At 34.6% G+C, this 22,987-nt stretch overlaps 2 protein-coding genes across 6 annotated transcripts; one reads left to right on the top strand and one right to left on the bottom strand.

Moving 5' to 3' along the window:
* Positions 1–1,451: 1,451 nt before the first annotated feature.
* LOC122531191 (forkhead box protein B2-like) lies at positions 1,452–3,545 on the top strand. Of its 2 annotated transcripts, XM_043658916.1 has the most exons (4): positions 1,452–1,661; positions 2,195–2,250; positions 2,562–2,844; positions 3,267–3,545. In XM_043658916.1, exons 1-3 carry the CDS (start codon positions 1,641–1,643, stop codon positions 2,806–2,808), a joined length of 324 nt encoding a protein of 107 aa, XP_043514851.1. In that variant the 5' UTR covers positions 1,452–1,640; the 3' UTR covers positions 2,809–2,844; positions 3,267–3,545. The 2 variants fall into 2 exon arrangements, with proteins under 2 accessions (XP_043514851.1, XP_043514849.1); XM_043658914.1 differs by having other exon boundaries at positions 2,562–3,545.
* A 4,932-nt stretch (positions 3,546–8,477) lies between these two features.
* On the bottom strand, positions 8,478–14,335 carry LOC122531187 (glycine-rich protein DOT1-like). 4 transcript variants are annotated; one of them, XM_043658907.1, is made up of 6 exons: positions 14,223–14,319; positions 13,053–13,114; positions 12,662–12,939; positions 9,983–10,297; positions 9,658–9,934; positions 8,478–9,318 (listed from the first exon to the last, which is right to left on the bottom strand). In XM_043658907.1, the coding sequence occupies exons 1-6, from the start codon at positions 14,238–14,240 to the stop codon at positions 9,186–9,188; spliced, it is 1,083 nt and encodes a 360-aa protein (XP_043514842.1). In that variant the 5' UTR covers positions 14,241–14,319; the 3' UTR covers positions 8,478–9,185. The 4 variants fall into 4 exon arrangements, with proteins under 4 accessions (XP_043514842.1, XP_043514843.1, XP_043514844.1 ...); XM_043658908.1 differs by having other exon boundaries at positions 9,658–9,982; positions 10,133–10,297; XM_043658909.1 differs by having other exon boundaries at positions 9,658–10,297; positions 14,223–14,335.
* Positions 14,336–22,987: the final 8,652 nt, after the last annotated feature.

Here is a 22,987-nt window from a genome sequence, read left to right as displayed (position 1 = left end):
GCGCTATGTAGAACGGGAAATGGTAAATCGAATTATCGGCCGGAAGAGAGAAGTTTCGCAACTTTGTAGTAGAAGAAACAAAATAAAGCGCTAAGTGTTGTTTGATGACAATCGTCCATTAGACGTTTCCGATAATATAATTTTCTTGTTCCACTCCTAATAAGTTCCAGTCGACTTGCGTTGAACTACATTTGCGATATGCCAAGCAATGAACTTGTTTCTTGCATATATTTAGATACCGTTTCCTTTACGCTGATTATTATATGGCTAAAATTGGACCGTTTACGATATTTCGACACTGTTTCGATCATACGTAATTGAATTTCTCTTTTCTGCAGAAAATTATTGGATATGTTAATCTAAGATAGGTAGAAAGTGCTAATATTATACTTTGTCATAGCGATTAATAATTGAAAATCAGTCAATGATATTTAATTTATGTATCGTTTCATTTGTGGATAATATAGTAATTTGGAAAGTAGAAAGTGTACGTTTGTTATTTATTAATCATTTATTTGTTTATAAATGCCTGATTAAGATACAGCACGAGACACATAATTTTTGCAAACCTTTTGAGTGAAATCGATCACGTAATACAAAAATTCCGCCGATGTCTTTTCAACCAGTTACGTGGCAACGAATGATATATGTTCGACATAAATTTTTCTTTATGCAATGAACGCCAATCTTCAACATTTAGCATCCTTTTCTGCGAATCTTGGCACCGGATGCGTTTCATCTGCATCCACTCTTTTTCTTCGTTAGAAAAGATTTCTTTCTCTCTCCGTTAGAATAATTTCTTCAGAGACAGAAATAGACTTCCTAATTTAAATTTAAATGCACGATAAAGTAGAAACGATTGCTATTCATTTTTCAAACACGTACCATCTTCTATTCTTCTTTCACCTCCGATGATAAAATTCACAAATTCTTCTTCCGCTCACTTATCACCAAGTCTCAACAAAACGCTTAAAACTCATCCCTCCGCTTTCAAGGTTCAACGAGCCTAACTATCGCACACGTGCTCACAGGGGATTCGTGAAAATTCGGGGAAAAGCCACTTTTCGCCGATGATTCACCCATAATTGAGAAAACGCGTTGAACGCGCACACGCGCGACCATTTTCCACGATCTGCGTCCACGTAACGATGAAACTGTCTGGCTCCCCAAGCGAATTAATATCGTAATTACTGGCGGAGCGTTTCATTTCTAAACCCCAAGTAGATTGTATCGAGTGTAGCCGGACACGTGGCGTACGCAGTGGTGTTACGCAGGCTTGAGGGAATGCTCGGAACGAACGTAACCAGAGAGCCGGCTGTTTCCTAGCTTTTACGTAACCGTAAAGCCGAGCGACTTTAGCTCTCCCACCCTGTGATCTTTTCACCGGGTGGTTTTGGCCACTTCGGTTCGTCCTTTATAAGCACATATCCCCGGCCGTTCAAAGCCAGAAACGTATCGACATCGGTAAAACATTGGTCTCGCGTGGTGGATCGACGCCGACCATCGAGCTTTAATTCGTTTCGTTTCGATTCTCTTTCCTCCTGTCGTTTCTTTCTCGTTCGTGTCGAGCCGAGAGCCGAGCCGAGCGAAAGGTTGTAACCGATTCAGAAGAGAAGAGAGATAATAAACAGCCGAGCAGGATGCGCTTCCAGATCACCGTTGTGAGTAGATCGTTCGGCCATGTGATTGGGGCCTATTCACCCTTGTGAATCGACGACTATTGTGGACTCGGACGATGTGCTATATAATCCCGAGAAAATGTATTTTATAATTGACATGAAAACCCTCAGTGAATCGATTTTGAAAGTAATTATTTGGTGAATTGTCATTTGGTGATTTTGTTGGTAATTTGGTTTGGAACGAAATTTTTGATCATAGAAATCTTCTTGACTTTTGTTCTTTTTTTATATATTTTGTTTTTGTTTTTGTTTTTTCTATCAATGATTGTAACGATGGTCAGTTAATAATAATTGGTAAATTCCTTTCGATGATTGTTTAATCAAAATTAGTATTGGAGGCACTTTCACCCTGTCGAACCGCGTGATTGCGCGAAGCGAGTAGTGAAACTTTGAAAAAAAAAAAAAAAAGAAGAGAGAAAAAAAGTCGACGCCGCGCATATAAATGGCGCGATGCATCGCGTCACGACGCACTTCTCGCCTTATCGACGAATCACAAATTCACATTCGTGTTGCAGCTAATCGTGTTCGGAATATTGGCCGTGGGCTTGTCTTCGCCAGTACCAGGCCACAGGTAAGTTGTCAAACGAAACTGAAAATCCTCTAATTATCACCTAACATTGTCTCCGCAAATGAAAACTAAAATTCATATATATCAAACCTATTTTCTCCAAATTTTTTTCTTCAAAAAAATCTTCTCCCAAAAAGTCTAATACGTATGTTACGTATTTTTTTAATGTTGTTACTACAACTATTTCAGGCGCCAGATTAAAGAGAAAAAATTATAATATTCAATGAATTAACGCTTTCATAGAGGATTAAATAGGAATAGAGGAGGGACGAGCAGTCATCTCGTTCGAAAGAAAATCAATTGTGTAATTACAGTTCGCACAAACACGTCCGCATCCACGTGCCTTATCACGTGCATACGGTCCATCATCATCATGTGAAGAAGGTGCCGGTGCATCACGTAGAGAAGGTGCACGTTCCTGTTCCAGTTCCCATCCATCACGTGCAAAAGGTGCCAGTTCCAGTGCCAGTCCATCACATCGAAAAGGTTCACGTGCCTGTTCCGATTGTCGAGAAGGTTCCTGTACCTGTCAAGATAGATCACGAAGAAAAATGGTGGTAACGAGAGCGCTTCGCTCTTCGGCTTGTTATTATTTAGGTAATTGAAACAAGAGAAATCTTTCCTTTACGTTAATGAGATTCAAATGAACATTTAAATATTTTTTTTCATAAACTTCGTTGTAACAAGCGAGAAAAAAAAAAGAACGTAGCGTTAACGATATAAAAAATTTATTTAGAGATATAATATTTAGAGAGACATAAATAATAGGCTGAAAATTATAGTTAAATAGTTAGATTTGAAAAATAGACTAAAGATGAACAGACTTGCGCCATTATAGTTTTTACTTTATAGTCGCTACAATCGTTGCAACGATTTAAAATTGTGGGGGGAGGAGAGAACGATTCAAGTGGCAAAATATTTGAATTCGAAAGGACTAGGTTTAAATTAGAGTCGAGTAGGAAAATTCCGCACGCAGCATCTGGAAGGACCAAAGGACTTTTCTTGTCGATCTGTTGCAGGTTATATTATAAAATGAAGGCATTCGGGTTACTGATAGAATTTTTCGTGAAACCTCTACCCTTTTGCTCAATCAAATCGTTCTCGGAAGTATGACGCCGGAAAATACAAGAAAGGACTAGTACAAAGTATAACTTGAACCGCCTGCATCTTTAGTCACATAAGTCTGTAATATAGAACTAACATCACTTGGTATGCACATACGTGTATTTAGATTAATGATACTTGTACATACTGTAATGTTATCTTATTTTTTATACAATACACGTGTCTGAGAAGTATCACGTACATTCTTTTCGAATACCTAAGATCTCGTTTCTTTGCGAAATCTCCATTGGCAAAGGGGAACGTGACAAAATTTTACTGCAAAAGCTTTGCCAAGCATTTTATTAACATAACACAAGTTTGCAACAAAACAATCAATAATTACAATACAGTAACAACCAATTAATTAGTTAAGAAGTATTACATAATATAATAATAATTGCACAATTGAGGAACATGACGCAAACTTCACCATTCCTCTATGTGCTGGTGACCACCGTCATCTTCTTCCTCGTGTTTTATGTGAATCTTCTTCACATGCGTGTGGTGGTGTTTGTGAATCAATTCTGGCACGTGAATGATGAAATGCGTGCTGCAGAAAACGAAATGTTATCGAACACGATGTAAAATGTAATTGTGATTTTATCGATTGGTAAATAATTACTGTTCGTGGTGACCGCCGCCGGGGATGGGCGTCGAAGCTACCAGGACGATTGAAACGACGAGGACAAGAAGGAAAGCCTGGAAAATAAATATAATAATATATTATTCCTAAGATGATGATGTAAATAGATTTTGCACGGAAGGTTATAAAATATTTCAGAAATCGAAAAGTTTCGTCAAGTTAAGAGCTCTGATGGAAACATCAGACCAGTGTTTTTAAATGGTGAAATTATCAAATCGTCGAGGTTGCCACTTTTCTTAACAACATCATCAAAAAACAGATTGAAATTAAACCGATATTGATATAAATATAATCTTTCACAAGAAAATAGAAAACAATTATCTTTCTCTGCTATTGATAAACTCGTCATATTCACCAAACATTTGGTCAAATGACTACTGTTGGCGTCTGAAGAAGCTTGGAAAATTTGCGTTTGTGATACTGTAGACACCTTAAAAAATTGCTCTTATAATACTAAGGGCGCTTAACCTATTTGGGTCCGCTGACACGAGCATAACGTCAATATTAAAATTTTTAATGCGTGAACTAACAATTCAATGCAGAATACGAATAAATAAATAATATTGGTTTAATGTAGTGGCATTCAGTGTTTTAATTATTTTAATATATCTTCTCAGAAATGCCGTAGCCAAGGGGTTAAACTAAAGAAAAAAAAAAAAAAAACACAACACTTTCGAAGGACTACGAATATTTAGGATCCATTCTCGTATGTAGTATCTTTAAGAAACACGCGACTTTTTCCGCCAAAGTAACGCAAGGTCACCCAAGGGAAAACGAAGGCGAACAACACCCACTTGCGCTCGGAGTTTCGCCATTTTCTGCTTCGAGACGTTGAGGTCCGAGCGTGTTCCGAGGCTACTGCGTTTCAGGGACTAAAAGCCGGGATCCTGTCAAGCCTTATAAACGGAAGCATAATCAGTGAACGGTACAGAAATGAGCGAAATAGTTCCTGCGTGCACCCCACCCAACCCTGTGCTTACTCTCACCTGAGATTACGTGAAATTTCACGTGCCCCTTCTATCATTGTCGTAGACACCGACTTGTCCCTCGTGTGAAAGGGATTGCCTCGCGTGTGAGAATCGCATAGTTTTGTTTCCTTTGTAATCTTTGAGATGTTTCAGGAAAAAAAAAAAAAAAAAGAAAAGAAAAAGATCAGTGAGGTATAATTTAGAGATCAGATATACTTTATTTAACAGAGTCGTTATTTATTGAGAAAGAAAGTAGTTTCGTGAATCTTTCGAAGAAGATTATGTTAAAAGAACATTTTCTTAGAGAATTCCAAGGGACAATTTTAACTCCAAAGTGTTCATCCACGTGATATTTTTTAATAGTACTACTTCATAAACCAACAAAAATGTTGGAATTTGTATTAAATACCAGATATCTTGGAGAAAGAGAGAGAGAGAGAGAGAGAGAGAGAGAGATGTGTTTATATCCTCAGCACGAAAAGTCGCGAGCTGCAACATAGTTTACATAATCGTATTTGCTAACTGGCCATTTTACAATGTCTCTTGTTACCATAATTTGTATTGTAATCAATTGCGTTGCCTATTCTAACAAATTAGCGAGCGAGCTACTACTCTCTAAATACTTTACTATCGACATTACGTTAATTCACGAGGTTAAAGACACCCATTTCACCAGGAAACGTTTCGCATAATCGAACATCTCGAAACTATCTATTATTTCCTCCTCAATGAATCATTTACGTTCATTGATTGAACGAATGTTTAACGTTCGATCGAACTGATAGAAAGTTGCAATCAATCTCGTTCGCCTATACTGTCTTGCTACAGCGATTTTCACGAAGGAGAAGGAAAGGAAAAAAAGATGGAACGGTGAAATGACCCTTCGATCTTTCTGGAACTCGCGCTCACTTTCTCTGTCTTCCGTTACCGCGATCAGAGTAATATCACATTGTCGTAACGTGCCGTTTACAACCATAATCCTCATCTTAAACGCGCAATTGCCACTTTCTGGTAATTTTCTGTCAGACGTCTGTTAGAGATTTTATCGATTGGGATCGTTCGGCGATGAAAGAAATTTCTAAAAAGCATTCAACGTGATCGTGATTTAACGATTGTCGATTGTTCTACGCCGATGGTACGAAGAAAGTACGGAGAATCATATCTTTTATTTCCTTTTTAATCGAATTCCTCTTTAAAATCGGACTTCTTTCACAATGTGTTCACTGTATAATGTTACTACCTTAATATTTTTAACACGTTAAACAGAAATTCCAGTAGAGAAAATTATGATATTGAAAATTACAATATTATAAAATATTATAAAAAATTATAATATTGTACTTTTCTTTGTACAATAATTTCCCAGTTTTTGTGTTTATCAAGATATACGACGATACTACATTTTCTATATTATAAAACATATTCTATATTATAATACTTAATAGTAAAAATATTTTATATTATATTATAATTAATAGTAAAAATATTCTATATTATAATACTTAATAGTAAAAATATTCTATATTATAATACTTAATAGTAAAAATATTTTATATCATAATACTTAATAGTAAAAATATTCTATATTATAATACTTAATAGTAAAAATATTTTATATTATAATACTTAATAGTAAAAATATTTTATATTATATTATAATTAATAGTAAAAATATTCTATATTACAATACTTAATAGTAAAAATATTCTATATCATAATACTTAATAATAAAAATATTCTATATTATAATACCTAATAATAAAAATATTTTATATCATAATACTTAATAATAAAAATATTCTATATTATAATACTTAATGACGTTCTATCGATTCCAAAATATTGTTTTACTGACGCTTGTGAATACAGTGTTTATACCTCTCGTATAAATTACGCAGAATCTTCTGGAATACTAAATGGAAATCCGAATGAATGGCTTGAATTAATCACACATTGTTCCTTTGGTGGTACGTGAGCGTAATTAATAACTGCGTCGGGAAGCGAAGAATGTCGAAAACGTACTTTTGCAAGATCCCAGGGTAGAAAGTTTAATTTTCATTTCATATGGAATCGATCCATTTAAGGTAAGGTTCTTTATTTTCTTCTAGCAAGGAGATACTCTATAATTCCTGATATCTGTTGACTTTCACATTGTTATGCAAATGATCACTCTTTAATAAACAGGAATATCCTGTTCTACATCATAACATTCTACGTGAATTCAACGAGTTTTATCACTTGCCATTTCGAAAGTATCACACGTTTCATAGTATTTTGTGACTTTACAGAATATTAAGTGTTCCGCAGACTTTTTAAACCTCCTTTTTCGGACCAAAACAGAAGTTCGCATAAATTTTTCATCAGTAGGAATTTATTGATGATTTTTTTCATTCACCAAAGTGGATTCAATCAGCAAAACTTTACTTAATTGAGGATTAAAATTTGGTTAAAGAAAAGAAAAGAAAAAAAAATGAAATTTACATAAATGGAGTCACACTGTATACTTCTTATTTCTGTTTTAAACTTACATTCTCGTTCGAAACTTGAAATTAAAATTTCTAAAATTCCCAATTGAAATTCCAAACTTTGTTAAATTTCCTTTCGTACAGACATATGTGACCTCACGATTATAAAAAACGTCATATTAATTGCTCGAATTGCTTAAACGAGATCATTGATCCAGAGACCATTGTGGATCAAGGGCAACATCCGTGTCACTTGCCACACAAACACGTACAAGTGACCGAGAGAAATCGTCCTCCTCTGTACACCGTAACATTTACTCTCTTTCACTTTCCGTAACATTTACTCTCTTACTTTCCATTTCGAACTAATCCTTTGCATTCGCCGACGACTTATCGCCCGAGAAAAATCACTCCATTATGTGGAACAAATCCGCAAACACCGTGTATTCGCACTCGATGTTTGGTCGATTAATTTGCCTGGTTAATTACTTCCTGCGATAATTAACGACCGTGTTGGTTCGAAATCGTGGGAACGTCGTGGTTGTTACATCGATTCTCTACGTATGAATATATTTACTAGGCATTTACTAGACTTTTTGTAGCATTTTCAACGAGTCTTAAATCTTAAACTTGATGACGAAGCGTGTTGTTAAGAGACCATTATTTAATTTACTTTTTTATTTAATTTAATTTAATTAATTTACAAAGTTATTAGCTAATAAGGTTATATCGATTTTGGTAGCTTGGAAGATCCATTATATGACGAATTTATAAACAGGATACTGTAGATATTGTATCTAGCTCTCTATAAGATACTATAAAAAGTTAGATACAATAATTACACAATTTTATCGAAAAAATTCGGATTATTGTCTAATTTATAATCTGTTGATTGCCACGGTAAATTTACGCAATAGATAGATTGTACACAAACGTTGAGGTCGTGACAAATTGTTCGTGACGTTTCTAGTGATCATTTTGCAAGAGCAAAAAACTGATACGACAGTCTCTCCTTTGTGTTTCAGGAACATGAAAAAGAACAATCACAACTTACAAAACGCAAATACAAAACAATTTATTAAAAAATAACAGTAGAAAGAGGAGTATTTACACAACGTATGATATATACAATAACTGCAACGAATAAAACAATCAGGTAGATGCGTCGTGGTTGCGAAACGCACGCGAGTAGACATTAAAAAGTAAGCTAAAACGTCGTGCAGAGTTTGCACGAAGTTGAACGAACTATTCTTCCTTGTTTCTAAATTTTCCCTCGGCAAATTGCGCTATCCAACGCTGCGAATCCAACGATTACCAACGATTCTTCTTAGAAACGGCGCGTCAGACAGATTCGTTTAACATGCTAAATCGACGCTGCGAACGTTATGACGATACTAATCCCGAATCGATCGAATTTCTAAACTTTCCATTTTCTCTGCTGCGTTCAACGGCGAATAAATGACGAGCGCGAGCTCGTTCAAAAACGAAAGTGGAAATGACAAATGGTCGTCTGGGAATGGAACACTCACCCGGGGAGAATCGGGAGAAATCGAAGGAACGATCGTTCAGAAATCGATCACAGGCGTTCTGTGTCGTGTGTGCTGGCAGTGTCGCGCGTCACACTCGGATGGATCGCGATCGAGATACACGTGACGAGTTTAACGATCGCGTGATCGAGGGGAACGCGGAATACTCGGTCGCCACGATCTCGAAAGTCGGTCAACGTCGACCGATCGGAAACGCGATATTGGTCCGTTTTTATTTTTTCTTGTGGTAACCCGAGAAACCGCCGCCGCCATGACCGCCGCCACCACCACCACCACCGCTCGAGTACGAGTCATAACCACCGCCGGAACTGTATCCACCTCCGCCTCCGCCTCCGCCGTGGCCACTGAAACAAGAAATTAATTATTGTTATTGGCCATTTTATTCCTCTATTGTAGGAACACGTTATATTCGTTGCGATGAATTGTTCGTTTCCGATGGACGGATGTTACTACGTGGAAAGGACACAACGTGCTTGTAAATTAACGCGAGTAACATTTTCAACTTCATGAAAGTCGTTTATGAATTGGTGAGTTAGAAGAAAATACATTGCTCGCAATGATTATTACACATGAATGGTTCTGTGGTACAATTTAGTTCGAGATAATAAAAGATATATGTATATATTCTTTTATCGAATAAATTAAGATAAATTCGAAAACAGATAATAGTGTTATCTTATTACCTGCTTCCGAAGCTAGATGCGTGGAATCCACCTCCACCGCCACCACCGTGTCCACCACCGAATCCACCACCTCCAAAGCCTCCTCCTCCTCCATGGTGATCATCATATCCTCCTCCGCTACTTCCATATCCACCGCCTCCTCCAAAACCTCCTCCACCATGGTGTGAATCGAATCCACCGCCACCACCTCCGTATCCACCACCTCCGTATCCACCACCTCCGCCTCCTCCTCCTCCTCCTCCGCCACCGTGATGGCCATCGAATCCACCACCGCCGCCTCCAAAACCTCCACCACCATGGTGTACATCGAATCCACCGCCACCACCTCCGTATCCGCCTCCTCCAAATCCTCCGCCACCGTGATGATCGTCGAATCCACCACCGCCTCCGTAACCACCGCCGCCTCCTCCAAATCCTCCGCCACCGTGATGATCGTCGAATCCACCGCCGCCGCCACCGAATCCTCCGCCACCACCACCTCCAAATCCTCCGCCACCGTGATGATCGTCGAATCCACCACCACCGCCACCGAATCCTCCGCCACCGTGATGGTCATCGAATCCACCACCACCACCGCCTCCGTAGCCTCCACCACCGTGGCCACCGCCTGGACTAGATATTATGATGTCTCCGTGGCCACCTGCAAACATAGTTTTAATCTGTTTATTTGGAAATAATTCGCCAATGTTGGATCGGCCATTATTCATTTGCATTATTGAATTGCAAAGCTTTGTATTATCTATGGAATATATTTGTGTTGTATATTAGTGTTGTATATTTGTGTTACATTAATATTTGTGTCATCCTAATATATTTGTGTTGTATATTTGTGTTATCCTAATATTTATGTTATATATTTGTGTTATTAATATATTTGTGCTGTATAATTGTGTTATTCTAATATTTATGTTATATATTTGTGTTATCCTAATATTTATGTTATATATTTGTATTATTAATATATTTGTGCTGTATATTTGTGTTATCCTAATATTTATATTATATATTTGTGTTATCCTAATATTTATGTTATATATTTGTATTATTAATATATTTGTGTTATCCTAATATTTATCTTATATATTTGTGTTATTCTAATATATTTGTGCTGTATATTTGTTATCCTAATATTTATGTTATATATTTGTGTTATCCTAATATTTATGTTATATATTTGTATTATTAATATATTTGTGCTTATATTTGTGTTATTCTAATATATTTGTGCTGTATATTTGTTATCCTAATATTTATGTTATATATTCGTGTTATCCTATATATTTGTGTTATCCTAATATTTATGTTATATATTCGTGTTATCCTAATATTTATGTTATATATTCGTGTTATCCTAATTTATATTTGCGTTGTATATTTGCATTATATATTATCCTAATATATTTGTGTTATCCTAACATTTGTGTTATCTATAGAAAATAAAAACATATTATTTTTACTTTCTTTTACTCGTCTGTAACAGTGACAATCAACAACTTTAATTCAATAATTTAAAGCTTTAATTAATTCTAACTAATTTGTTATCTCTGACGACCATAAACCTTTAGAAAGTCAAAGAAAAGATAAATTTTTCCGCGGTCGTAATATTTCCTAAAATTGCACGAAAGGAAGGTGAGCTAAATGAAACTTTTATGAAGATCAGGGTCAACGTTCAACCATGCAAAGTGAATCGCAGTGTTCAGAGAAATACGTACGTACATACGTATGCAGATGGATAAACGAGGATTCGTGATGCTGCGCGTGTGTACGAGACGAATACGAGACGAATTCTCGAGTCTGAAACGAGCCGGAAGTGAAAACTCGCGAAACAAGTTCTACAGTGACGAAGGAACACGAGGAAAGAAACAGAGGACGCATTCTCTGCAAATCAGCCAGATATCGTTGTTGGTTAAAGAGAACGTGGGAAGATGTTTCATTTCATTATCGGCTCATGAGTCGAGAAATGCAACGATTTTGACTTCTCAATCAAGAATTTTCTCTTTCGTAGCAGCGAGGAGATACCCTAATTGTACATGTATTAGATCTGTAGATTGGAAAATACAGTCACAATCTTCTGATATTCTTCGTAATATTTTTCGATTATATTAATATTTCATGGGGAATTCTGGCAAGCTGCAAAAAACCAGTCATTATGTCATTTTTCCTCCATTGGAATTAGATGATATTAGATTGCGTTGCAAATTGTGAATTTTGATCTGAGATGGTGGACAGACAATGTTTCGCAGAAAATCTTAATCTTCTTTGGTTAAAATTCTAATTCGTGAATAACAAGGAAATCATGTTTGTTTCTTAGAATAAATGCTCCCTTAGCATCCTTTTGTATTTTCACGCCGTTATTCCTTTTTTTAAACACTTTGGAAACGAATTTGTAATATTTGCAAGTTACCTCTAAGACAGTCTAAACCAAGTTTAAAAGATGAATCATTCAGATAGAAAGCTATTCATATGCTGGAAGACTAAGTAATAGATATTCGTACTATTTTGCAATTAAAAATTGAAATTTCAATCATTGAGACATCGGTATCGATATATATATCGTACTCTTGCGAAGAGAAAATGACACAATTCGAGGAAATATAAATAAATTTCGAGAGAAACGAGGAAACTGATTTTGATTGAAATTAGATATTACTTTGAAAATTGAAGAAACAATGCAATTCAAAGTGATACACTTCTTATTTCATCAGTATGCATTGTTCACAGTGATAGTGAAGAGAAAATTCACAAGAGATAGAATACCTTATTGTATATAGAATTAGAGATTATATAGAATATTATATATAGAATACCATGAAAGACAGAACAACATAATTTTTACCGATCAAATTATAAAGCTCGATGAATAAGATTTTCACAATCGATGAAGGATTGCCTCCAACGTTTTTCATATATCAGTATAGTTTCATACATTAGTATTAACTGCAATTACGTTTTTTGAGTTGCGTCACTTTCTTTGTTGGTTAAAGTTTCCAATTGAAATCTTTACCTCCGAATCCTCCGCCACCACCACCCCCGAAGCTAGAGAATCCACCTCCGTGACCTCCGTGACCTCCTCCGAAACCACCACCCCCGTGCCCTCCGCCAAATCCACCTCCTCCTCCAAATCCACCTCCGTGGCCCCCTCCAGGCGAAGTGATTATTACAGTGTGATCGCCACCGCCACCTCCTCCTCCATGATCGTGTCCACCGTGATCCTCCTCGTACTTAATAATCTTCTTCTCGTCATGCTGAATGATCTCCGGTATGTGGATTCTGATGTGCACGCTGGAAAATTGCACGGTTTCCGTGCGAGTGTTAGGCTCATTATCGTTGTCACGACAATGGGATTTTAATGTCGTTCACGGTCAACTGTGGTACACGCTACACTGTGTACTTACTGTTCTTTGCCGAACGTGGCCAGCGCGACGGTCAACGTCGCCGAGAAGATCAAGAACCTCACCTGCAAATGGGAAGAAATTGGGCTGTAGAATTATACACATGACTACGTTTTAGTAAAAGGTTAAAGTAATAGTAAAAGGTTAAAGAATAAATTAGATAATAAATTAATAAATAGATAATAATAAATTAGATAAATAGTAAAAGGTTAAAGAATAAATTAGATAATAAATTAATAAATAGATAATAATAAATTAGATAAATAGTAAAAGGTTAAAGAATAAATTAGATAATAAATTAATAAATAGATAATAATAAATTAGATAAATAGTAAAAGGTTAAAGAATAAATTAGATAATAAATTAATAAATAGATAATAATAAATTAGATAAATAGTAAAAGGTTAAAGAATAAATTAGATAATAAATTAATATTATAATATTAAATAATAAATTAATATTATAATATTAAATAATAAATTAATATTATAATATTAAAGATAGGGAAGATAGAAAGAATTAAAAGAAATTAATAAAAGATTATACGCGACGATGGCACATGTATAATTTAATATCAGGATTACTCGAAAGTTTCGAGTAATAATAGGTTTAAGAAGCCTACGAAGAGAATGCGAAACGACAATTTTATGCATCATAAATTTTGTTTTTCTAGTTATAATTCACAACCTCGAAAGTCTTTGATTATTAAATATTCAAGAGGACCGAAGAGTACCGAAGAATATTGAACACACGAATAATGAGACATTATAAGAATATTCAAGAATGAACTGTCTCTATCACCATGATATTTTCAATATCTGTTCGAATCGTCCAAGAATGATCAACATAACGGAACGAATCATTCCCGAAACAGCAAATCATCTCCCTCTTTTTGCATAATTACGATCTGTCACGAATCATAATAATCGTCATGTTAAAATAACCCGATTCTACTGTACCATCCTGACACCATAAAGAGTAAACGCACTTCACCACTCCGTCATCCAACCCCCATACCCCCAAATCCAAAATATATCACAGATAATAACATCAACAACATCAAACTCCCTAAACCGTATCACGATCGCGTTATCGAGTCCATCCGTCACAGTTCCATATCACCCAAAAGTCCAGCACGTTGTCTCGTCGGACACGAATCTCCTTGGTTCTTACACTGATTCTAAACTGCATGGTGGATCCCAGGTGTTCCTCTCTGTTTCTTTCTCGATCAGCTCGATTCGATAGCCAGGAACATACTGTTATATATATCCAGCAAGGATCCTGGCTATATATACATGCATAGCGAAGTCGGATGAAGTACCGGAAGAGCTGGCCAAGGTGGGGAGACGATGAAGATCGGTATGCCCAACCAGCGGAGGAGACTCGAATCGAAGGTGCTCCGTGTTCATGCTCTCCTGCATGCGAGCCCACGCGTTTGTCCAAGCCGGCCAAGCCGTTTGTTCACCTGCCTGTGTGCGTGAAGAAACGTCCGTGACCCAGAGACATCAGAGAAATTCGCGCTGCCGGCGGTTTTCGGCGTTGTTTGCCCTCTGCGGTGACCGGCAGATCGCCGGTGGTCGAGTTTCTGAGAGCCGTCCTTCTGTAGACAGGGAACGGAGGAATAATTTTCTCCGTGGTAGTGGCTGCAGTTGTGAAACTGGGTGAAATCGAATTTTTGCAGGCTGCTGCATTGAGTGACTTCCGTCACGATCCGGGTTGAACTGGAAAATGGATAAATTGGAAATATTGTGGTAAATTATGGAGAATTGAATTTTGAGAGAATTGGAGTTTGTTACATTCAATTTTTATTGCCTTGGAGTTTCTTTCGCCATTAAATTGAACTTAGGGATTAGGAGGAAAATTGTGAATTGAGTTTTGAACTTTCATCGTAATCGAATGATAAATTATATGGAATTGAACTTTGAGAAAATAGGAGTTTATTACATTCAACTTTCATTGTTTTGGAATTTCCTTTGTCATCAAATTGAATTTAGGAAATAGGACGAAAATTGTGGTAGTGACGAAAATTGTGAATTGAGTTTTGAGCTTTCATCGTAATCGAATTAAATTGGAAATATTGTGGTAAATTATATGCAACTGAACTTTGAGAGAATAGAATAGAATAGAAGTTTATTATATTCAATTTTCATTGTTTTGGAATTTCCTTTGCCATTAAATTGAATTTAGGAAGCAGGGCAAAAATTGTGGTAGTGACGAAAATTGTGAATTGGGTCTTGAGCTTTCATCGTAATTGAATTGAATTGGAAATCTTGAGGTAAATTATATGGAATTGATTTTGAGAGAATAGGAGTTTATTACATTCAACTTTCATTGTTTTGGAATTTCCTTTGCCATCAAATTGAATTTAGGAAATAGGACGAAAATTGTGGTAGTGACGAAAATTGTGAATTGAGTTTTGAGCTTTCATCGTAATCGAATTGAATTGGAAATCTTGAGGTAAATTATATGGAATTGAATTTTGAGAGAATAGTAGTATATTACATTCAACTTTTATTGTTTTGGAATTTCCTTTGCCATCAAATTGAATTTAGGAAGCTGGGCAAAAATTGTGGTAGTGACGAAAATTGTGAACTGGGTTTTGAACTTTCATCGTAATCGAATTGAATTGGAAATCTTGAGGTAAATTATATGGAATTGAACTTTGAGAGAATAGCAGTTTATTACATTCAATTTTCATTGTTTTGGAATTTCCTTTGCCATTAAATTGAATTTAGGAAACAGGGCAAAAATTGTGGTAGTGACGAAAATTGTGAATTGAGTTTTGAGCTTTCATCGTAATCGAATTGAATTGGAAATCTTGAAGTAAATTACACGGAATTGAACTTTGAGAGAATAGGAGTTTATTAGATTCAATTTTCATTGTTTTGGAATTTCCTTTGCCATTAAATTGAATTTAGGAAACAGGGCAAAAATTGTGGTAGTGACGAAAATTGTGAACTGGGTTTTGAACTTTCATCATAATCGAATTGAATTGGAAATCTTGAGGTAAATTATATGGAATTGAACTTTGAGAGAATAGGAGTTTATTACATTCAACTTTCATTGTTTTGGAATTTCCTTTGCCATCAAATTGAATTTAGGAAATAGTGAACGAAAATTGTGAATTGAATGAAATTGAATTTCTGGAGATTACAGATTTATTATTGTCTCTCAGCTTTCATTGTAATCGAGTTCAATTAGAAATCTTGTGATAAATTAAACGGATAAAATTGAATTTTCACGGAATAAAAATTTGTTACGTTTTCATTGTCTTAAAATTTTTACCACCGGAATTGGATTGCAATGCAATGACAAAGATTGTGGATTATGACTGTGAATTATGTAGATCTATCAAATTTCTATTATTCTTGAGTTTCCATCTCTATCGACTTGCATTGGAAAATAATGGTTAAAATGATGAATTACTTGCGGATGGAATTGAATTTTCGGGGAGTTGATTGTATTTATTAAAATTTCCATTGTCTTGAAATTGTCAGTCATATATTTCGAATGATAATCTGTCACCGCGTTGAAACACTCATACGAGAAATTGGCGTGTGTTCAAACCAATTATCGAGTGGTACGTGAAGCCGATGGAATTTCTAGAAATTGACGGCTCAACATATTTGAAATCGACGGTGAAAGGTTTGTTTTATTCAGTGAAGTGAAAATTAATCCCCAGTTGATGCGCTGATATTTCAAAATAATAAAAATATGACATCGAATGATTCCTTTCTTTTTCTTTAGTGAAATGATTCGAGCCGAGTGTTGAAGCTTGGAAGCAATCAGTGAGAAACATGAAAGCAATTGTTATCAAGAAATTCCGATATCAAGAACTTTCGAAGAATCGCGGAGAATTCAATGCCCGTGTCTGACCTACTTCTTCGATATCGGCGGCAACAATGAGGGAAAGAATACACGTGTATTCTAATTGAATGCGAGAAGGCGTTTCGATGGCTGGCGCTGATTTCCCACGGAGCATAATAAACGAGTTGTAAATCTCTTAATTCACTGTGACTTTTCATTTTCTACGAGCGTAGTCCAATTCCACGATCAGAAAGTCACCTCGCTGCATTTTGTTCTTTCTTTCCTAGAGATATTTAAACTTTTTTCTCCGTACTGTATAATATAGAGTGGTCACTGAAAGACTGAATGATATAAAACAAAAATAACTTTCGCAAACACATGTTTTTTTAATTTTTTATTTTATTTTATTTGGAAATATAATTAATGGACTTTTTTCAGTATTTTCTTTTTCTATAACCTACAAAAAAAAAAAAAAAAGAAAAGGAAAATAAAAAAGATTGAACAAGTTATGACTTTTTCAAACCCTTCAGTTTTTCAGTGGTCACCCTATGGAACTAGAATACGTGAAATTAATTTCCATTTATCTCAACCATCGGCGAATCTCGAATTCAATTCGCCGTTCTCAAAGTTTTTTCGTTCCAGATTTAATATATTATAATTATATAATATATTATAATATACTATATTAAATATTAAATATTATAACATTATATTATAATATTAATATAATATATTATAATATATTAAATTAATATATATATATAAAATATATTATAATATAATTAATTTATGGAATTATAAAAAATGTTTATGCGTTTAAAAAAGTATGAGTTTAATAACAAATTCCTCTAGAATAATATATTCAGAATTCTCGAGCTTCTATCATGCAATCCACCCCCTATAGAATGAAAATTAAATAGCAAACGAACACAAGAGAATTAAGAAAATAAAAATCATAACTTCCTAGCGAGAAATTATATTTGATAAGAGCAACGAGTAGACGTAATTTATGCCCCGGAACAGACGATTATTATACTGCCAATTTTCAACTTTCCTTTTCGTTCATCGACGACAAATTTCATTTTTATTGCGTATTACGAACGAAGGAATTGCAGATAAAAGAGATGGAAAGCAAAATTGTCTGTTGATGGAAAAAGACAATGGATACAACGTTGCTAAGTTTCGTAATGAAATTCGCTTTTTTCTTTGCTTTTCTCTCTAGGATGTATCTCTCTCTCTCTCTCTCTCTCTCTTATCCTCTTTCTCGTGAGATATCGAAACAGGTACTTCTATGTTTCACAGGAGATATCATCTATAGTCGATGCACATGGTGAGTCTGATAAAAAAGCAAACGTTTTCCTTTTCACTTTGCCATCGCCTTTGAGGCGACGATGTTCGATGTCATCCTCTTTCATGAATCCACTTTCCTCCTCGAAGGTCGTCGCATAAATTGGCAGAGAGAATTTTTGCGTTTATTTAAGCTTTCCCCAGTTTCCACTACAAAATGAATCGAGGAGAATGCGACTCACAATCGAATAAATTGTCATTCAAGTGCTATACAAATTTACTCGGGCATATGCACAACGAGCTGAAGTACTGAGTATGAATCATGCGATGTTTGTTAGTATGATTACTTTTTCTTTCAAGCTTGAGCTTTCAAGCTACGTGTGTAAATTTAGTAGCGAGATGATTTGAATCCTAATTCCGAAATTTTTCGATTCTTTGCAGATTCGAATTGCTTCGAACGTGATTGGGCATTTGAAATTTTTAATTGTATTTTTTAATTTTAAAATATCAGGTTTAGAAACAGGTAATTAAATTTTTCAATATTATTTAATAGCCTTTGGAAAATCTTGATGAAGCTTTCATTTTTAATTTCTAAATCATCAATTAATTTAATTTATATTAATTTTAATTTCAATTACAGTACAGTTTAACTTTTTTAATTTATATTAATTTCAATTTCAATTAAATTACAGTTTAACTTTTTAAATTTATATTAATTTTAATTTCAATTAAATTACAGTTTAACTTTTTTAATTTATATTAATTTCAATTTCAATTAAATTACAGTTTAACTTTTTAAATTTATATTAATTTTAATTTCAATTAAATTACAGTTTAACTTTTTAAATTTATATTAATTTTAATTTCAATTAAATTAGAGTTTAACTTTAACTTTTTAAATTTATATTAATTTTAATTTCAATTAAATTACATTTTAATCTGCTTTACTTCTCTCACAGTTAATAAAATGAAACCAATAACCATTGTTTGACTTTATTCAATTAAATTCAACTCTTAAAAAAAAAAGAGATTCATCATTAAAGTCTATATATATATATATATTAAAAATTTAAATTCATCGTCGAATTTCAATGTGAAGTGTTCCCTTTTGACGTATTTATTATTCATGAATGCGCTTAGTCAGTGAGAAATTTATTCGCTCGCTAATGGGAGAACTTTGCAAAACCAAAGAAAGACAAATGGCAGAGATAGCGAACTGTGAGAAAATTCCGCTTCCTTGTGAGATTCACAGATGTTCTGAATAATCAGTTTGATCGCCGGATGGTTGATACTAATTTTACGAAGAGAAAGTAGCAATGTCGACGTTAAAATGAAATATATTTTAAGAGCCGCTCGTTTTTTTTATAATTTCTATTAGAATGTCGTTTAAAAATGTCGTGCTAGAAAATGGACAATACGAAATTCGATGTCTCGCGTTAGTTAGGAAAGGAGTTAGTTGCATAAGTTTCAATCTAGATACAATTATCACGAGTTAGAGGTCCTCGATGATATCCGACAGGTAAATAGTTCGACTGCTACGATAACCAGTTTGATCTTGTTAAAAAAATAGCTCCATCACTCTGACTCCATCACTTTCGTCCTCTCTAGGTTTACTCTTACTCGATGCTGCAACTTACAAAACCGAATTGATCGACTACTCTCCGATCGAATTGGTCGATACTTTATGTAACGTGGACACGTGTCCACTCGATTTGCTGGAAACAGTGATACTCAATACTAAGAGCTATATTTGTGAATGTGAATTTCAAACGAGAGTTACTCGTAAAATTGTATCGTGTAACAATATAATTTGAAATACGAGTGCTTCGATCCTTTAGTAGCAAGTGCTAGTCGTGAAGACTATTTCATCGATAACTGAAGATTGTTTAAAGAATGAAATAAAAATTCAGTTTCTCTGTGTTCGAAGAATTGCTCCTCTTAAAAATACGCCATTATTCTACCAAAGCCATTTTTTGATCTAAAATTAAGAATAAAATTAAAATTGCTAATTATTTGTATTATATTAATTAGTAATATCAGTATTATGTAATGTTATTAATATTATATTATTATATGATAGTGATATTACTATATTAATATTAATATTACTGTTAATATTAATATTGTATTAATATTATATTAATTATATGATATATTATAATATAATATATAAAATTAATTATAATATATAATATTATATTATACTATATTTATATTAATATTAATATATTGTATTAATATTACATTAATTATATAATATATTATATTATAATATTATATGTATTATATTATATTAATGTAATATATTAATACTGATATTACTATATTAATACTATTAATATTAATTATCCAATTAATATCACTACGAATGACTTTGTGCTTTCTTCTGTCGACCTAAAATTAAGAATAAAATTAAAATTACTAATTAATTATATCCTATTAATTAGCAATATCAATATTATGTAATATCATTAATATTATATATTATATTACTATGTAATATTGATATTGCTATGTCAATATTGTTAATATTAATTAACCAATTAATATCACTACGAATAACTTTGTGCTTTCCTCGACTATCGAAACGTTCAACAATCGCATAAACGCCGTAGCAACTCTACACGCTTAGAATGTCGTTTCGCGGCCAAAGAAAGAAACAGGCCAGTCCGGTTGGACCGTTTCGATCGATAGGCGACAATGTTGTAACTTAATTACGCACGATACTCGACAAATTAGGAATCTCGACATTGACATTCCCAGATGGGATTGATCGATTCGAAAAGCCGCGGCAATGTGAACGGAGAGAACAGTAGCGCGCGATCGAACGCGCCATTCTGCTTCTAATGGTAAAACCATTCCTCTCGTGAGAAAGAAAGTGATCTCCGAACGTTGCCTCACCTCTTCGCCCAGTTCAGAGACTCTCGCAGCTGGGATTTCACCGGAGGATTTCGCTTCGATTTGATCGACGATCGAACGATCAAGTTCTGTTGCGAATTGCAAACTGGTTTTTACGCAGACAGATGGCGAGGGACGTGAACGCTCTTTCTTTCTTCTTTCGTTTCACTTGCTTCTGCGAGAGCGATTTTGAATAATTCTGAAAAAAAAAACGACAAATATTGTGCAACTGCGATAACAGCGTAACAAAGACGTTGAAGTTTCTTGATTAAATCGTTTGTTACCTTTGACGTCGAATTATTATTTACAAATCATCTTTTTCACAAGAATGATTTTGAATAACTCTGATAAACGATTAAATAAAAATAATCGAGCAATATTGTACGAGCATAACATTTCTCTGTTTCTGCAGAAAATTGCTATACTGATGTTGAAATTTTTTGATTAAATCATTCATTTTCTTTGACGTCAAACTTATAGCAGATCACTCTACGTACATACTATCTATTAGATCAAAGCAATTACATTTAATCACCAGGGTACAAAGATGATAAACGATCAAAACCAAACGATATAAAAATCCAAATATAATAATAGTTTCCGCTAAGAATGTTTCTACGTCCAGTGAAATTCCTATCGATTTTCTGCATTGATTTAGTGAACGATTCTTCAAAGTCTGAAAAATGATTGAATAAGGAATCTTCAAAGACTGACAAGTACCAGATATTATTAAAGAGATATCGAAATAAACGCCACCTCTCGTTCTAATCATTCATTTCTCGTTATCACTGCATCTTCCTATTTTCTTATCATTATATATTCTATAATGTATCATTATATATTCTGTAATATTTCTATATATTCTATATATATTCTATTCTATTAATATATTAATTATTATATATACTATAATAATATATATATTACATATATTATAATATGTATATAAAAAAATTCTATATATTCTATTAACCTCTTGCGCTGGCAACTGATTCGCGGACCATAACGAGTGACCGAACCGTATACAATACAATTCGACGCTTTCTTTTTCTTTTGAACTCGTCGATGATGATATCACTGGATAGAAACTATTAAAAAGTAATAAACTTATCATTTCTTTTGCCTGGGTTTCATTTAAATGCTTAAAACTGAGTTACATTTAAATACTTAAAACTGGTTACTTAAAACTGAGAAAATGTTGCGACTTGGGACAAAAAAATTCGCAACGTGCGTGGCGCGTCATTCAAGCGCAAGAGGTTAACATATTAATATTTCTACACATTCTATATAATTAATATTTCTATACATTCTATATAATATATAATATAATCTCTCATCGTCCATCAATCTTCATTAACTACTTGCGACCGAGCATGCAAATTTCTGGAAATAATTCGCGACACGAGATATCTGAAAAGTCTCAGAATAGTGACAATTTAGCTAATCCAGAAGATCGCTCAAGATCATCGCGCAACCATGATTACGCCCTGTTCCCGGACGTTAATTAATGAGCTGATTTATGCGCCAGAGCTGGCCGCCTTAATGGCCGGCTGTTGCCAGGGAACGAAATAGAAAGTGGCGAGATAGAGGCGAAAAAAAGAGCCGGTGGAAAAGAGAACACGAGGCAGAGAAGATCGACGAGGACGCGATCATAGGATCGTGGGGGGGAGGGGGGGGAGGGAATATTCGCGCGAGACTCTGCACTTCGAGGTGACTCCGGCGTACCCTTTCACTTCTTCCATTTTCGTGTTCCGGTCTTCGGAGAGATTCACCTTTCGGGAAAGACCTTGCCTCGATGCCGTTTGTGTTCCGCCACTTTCCAGATCCTTCTAAGGTCGTTCCTCGTCGATCAATCGTTGCACGAAGAACGAACTGCGTCGATTTCTGGGGAATTTCTGGGAGACAGTCTCTCAAGTAATGCGTAGAATTATGCTCGTACACTCTGG

Source organism: Frieseomelitta varia, unplaced genomic scaffold, assembly GCF_011392965.1.
Source record: "Frieseomelitta varia isolate USP_RPSP 00005682 unplaced genomic scaffold, Fvar_1.2 scaffold_38, whole genome shotgun sequence".
NCBI lineage: Eukaryota > Metazoa > Arthropoda > Insecta > Hymenoptera > Apidae > Frieseomelitta > Frieseomelitta varia.
The sequence above is the reverse complement of the archived record's forward strand: the minus strand, read 5'-3'. Positions and strand labels throughout refer to the sequence as shown.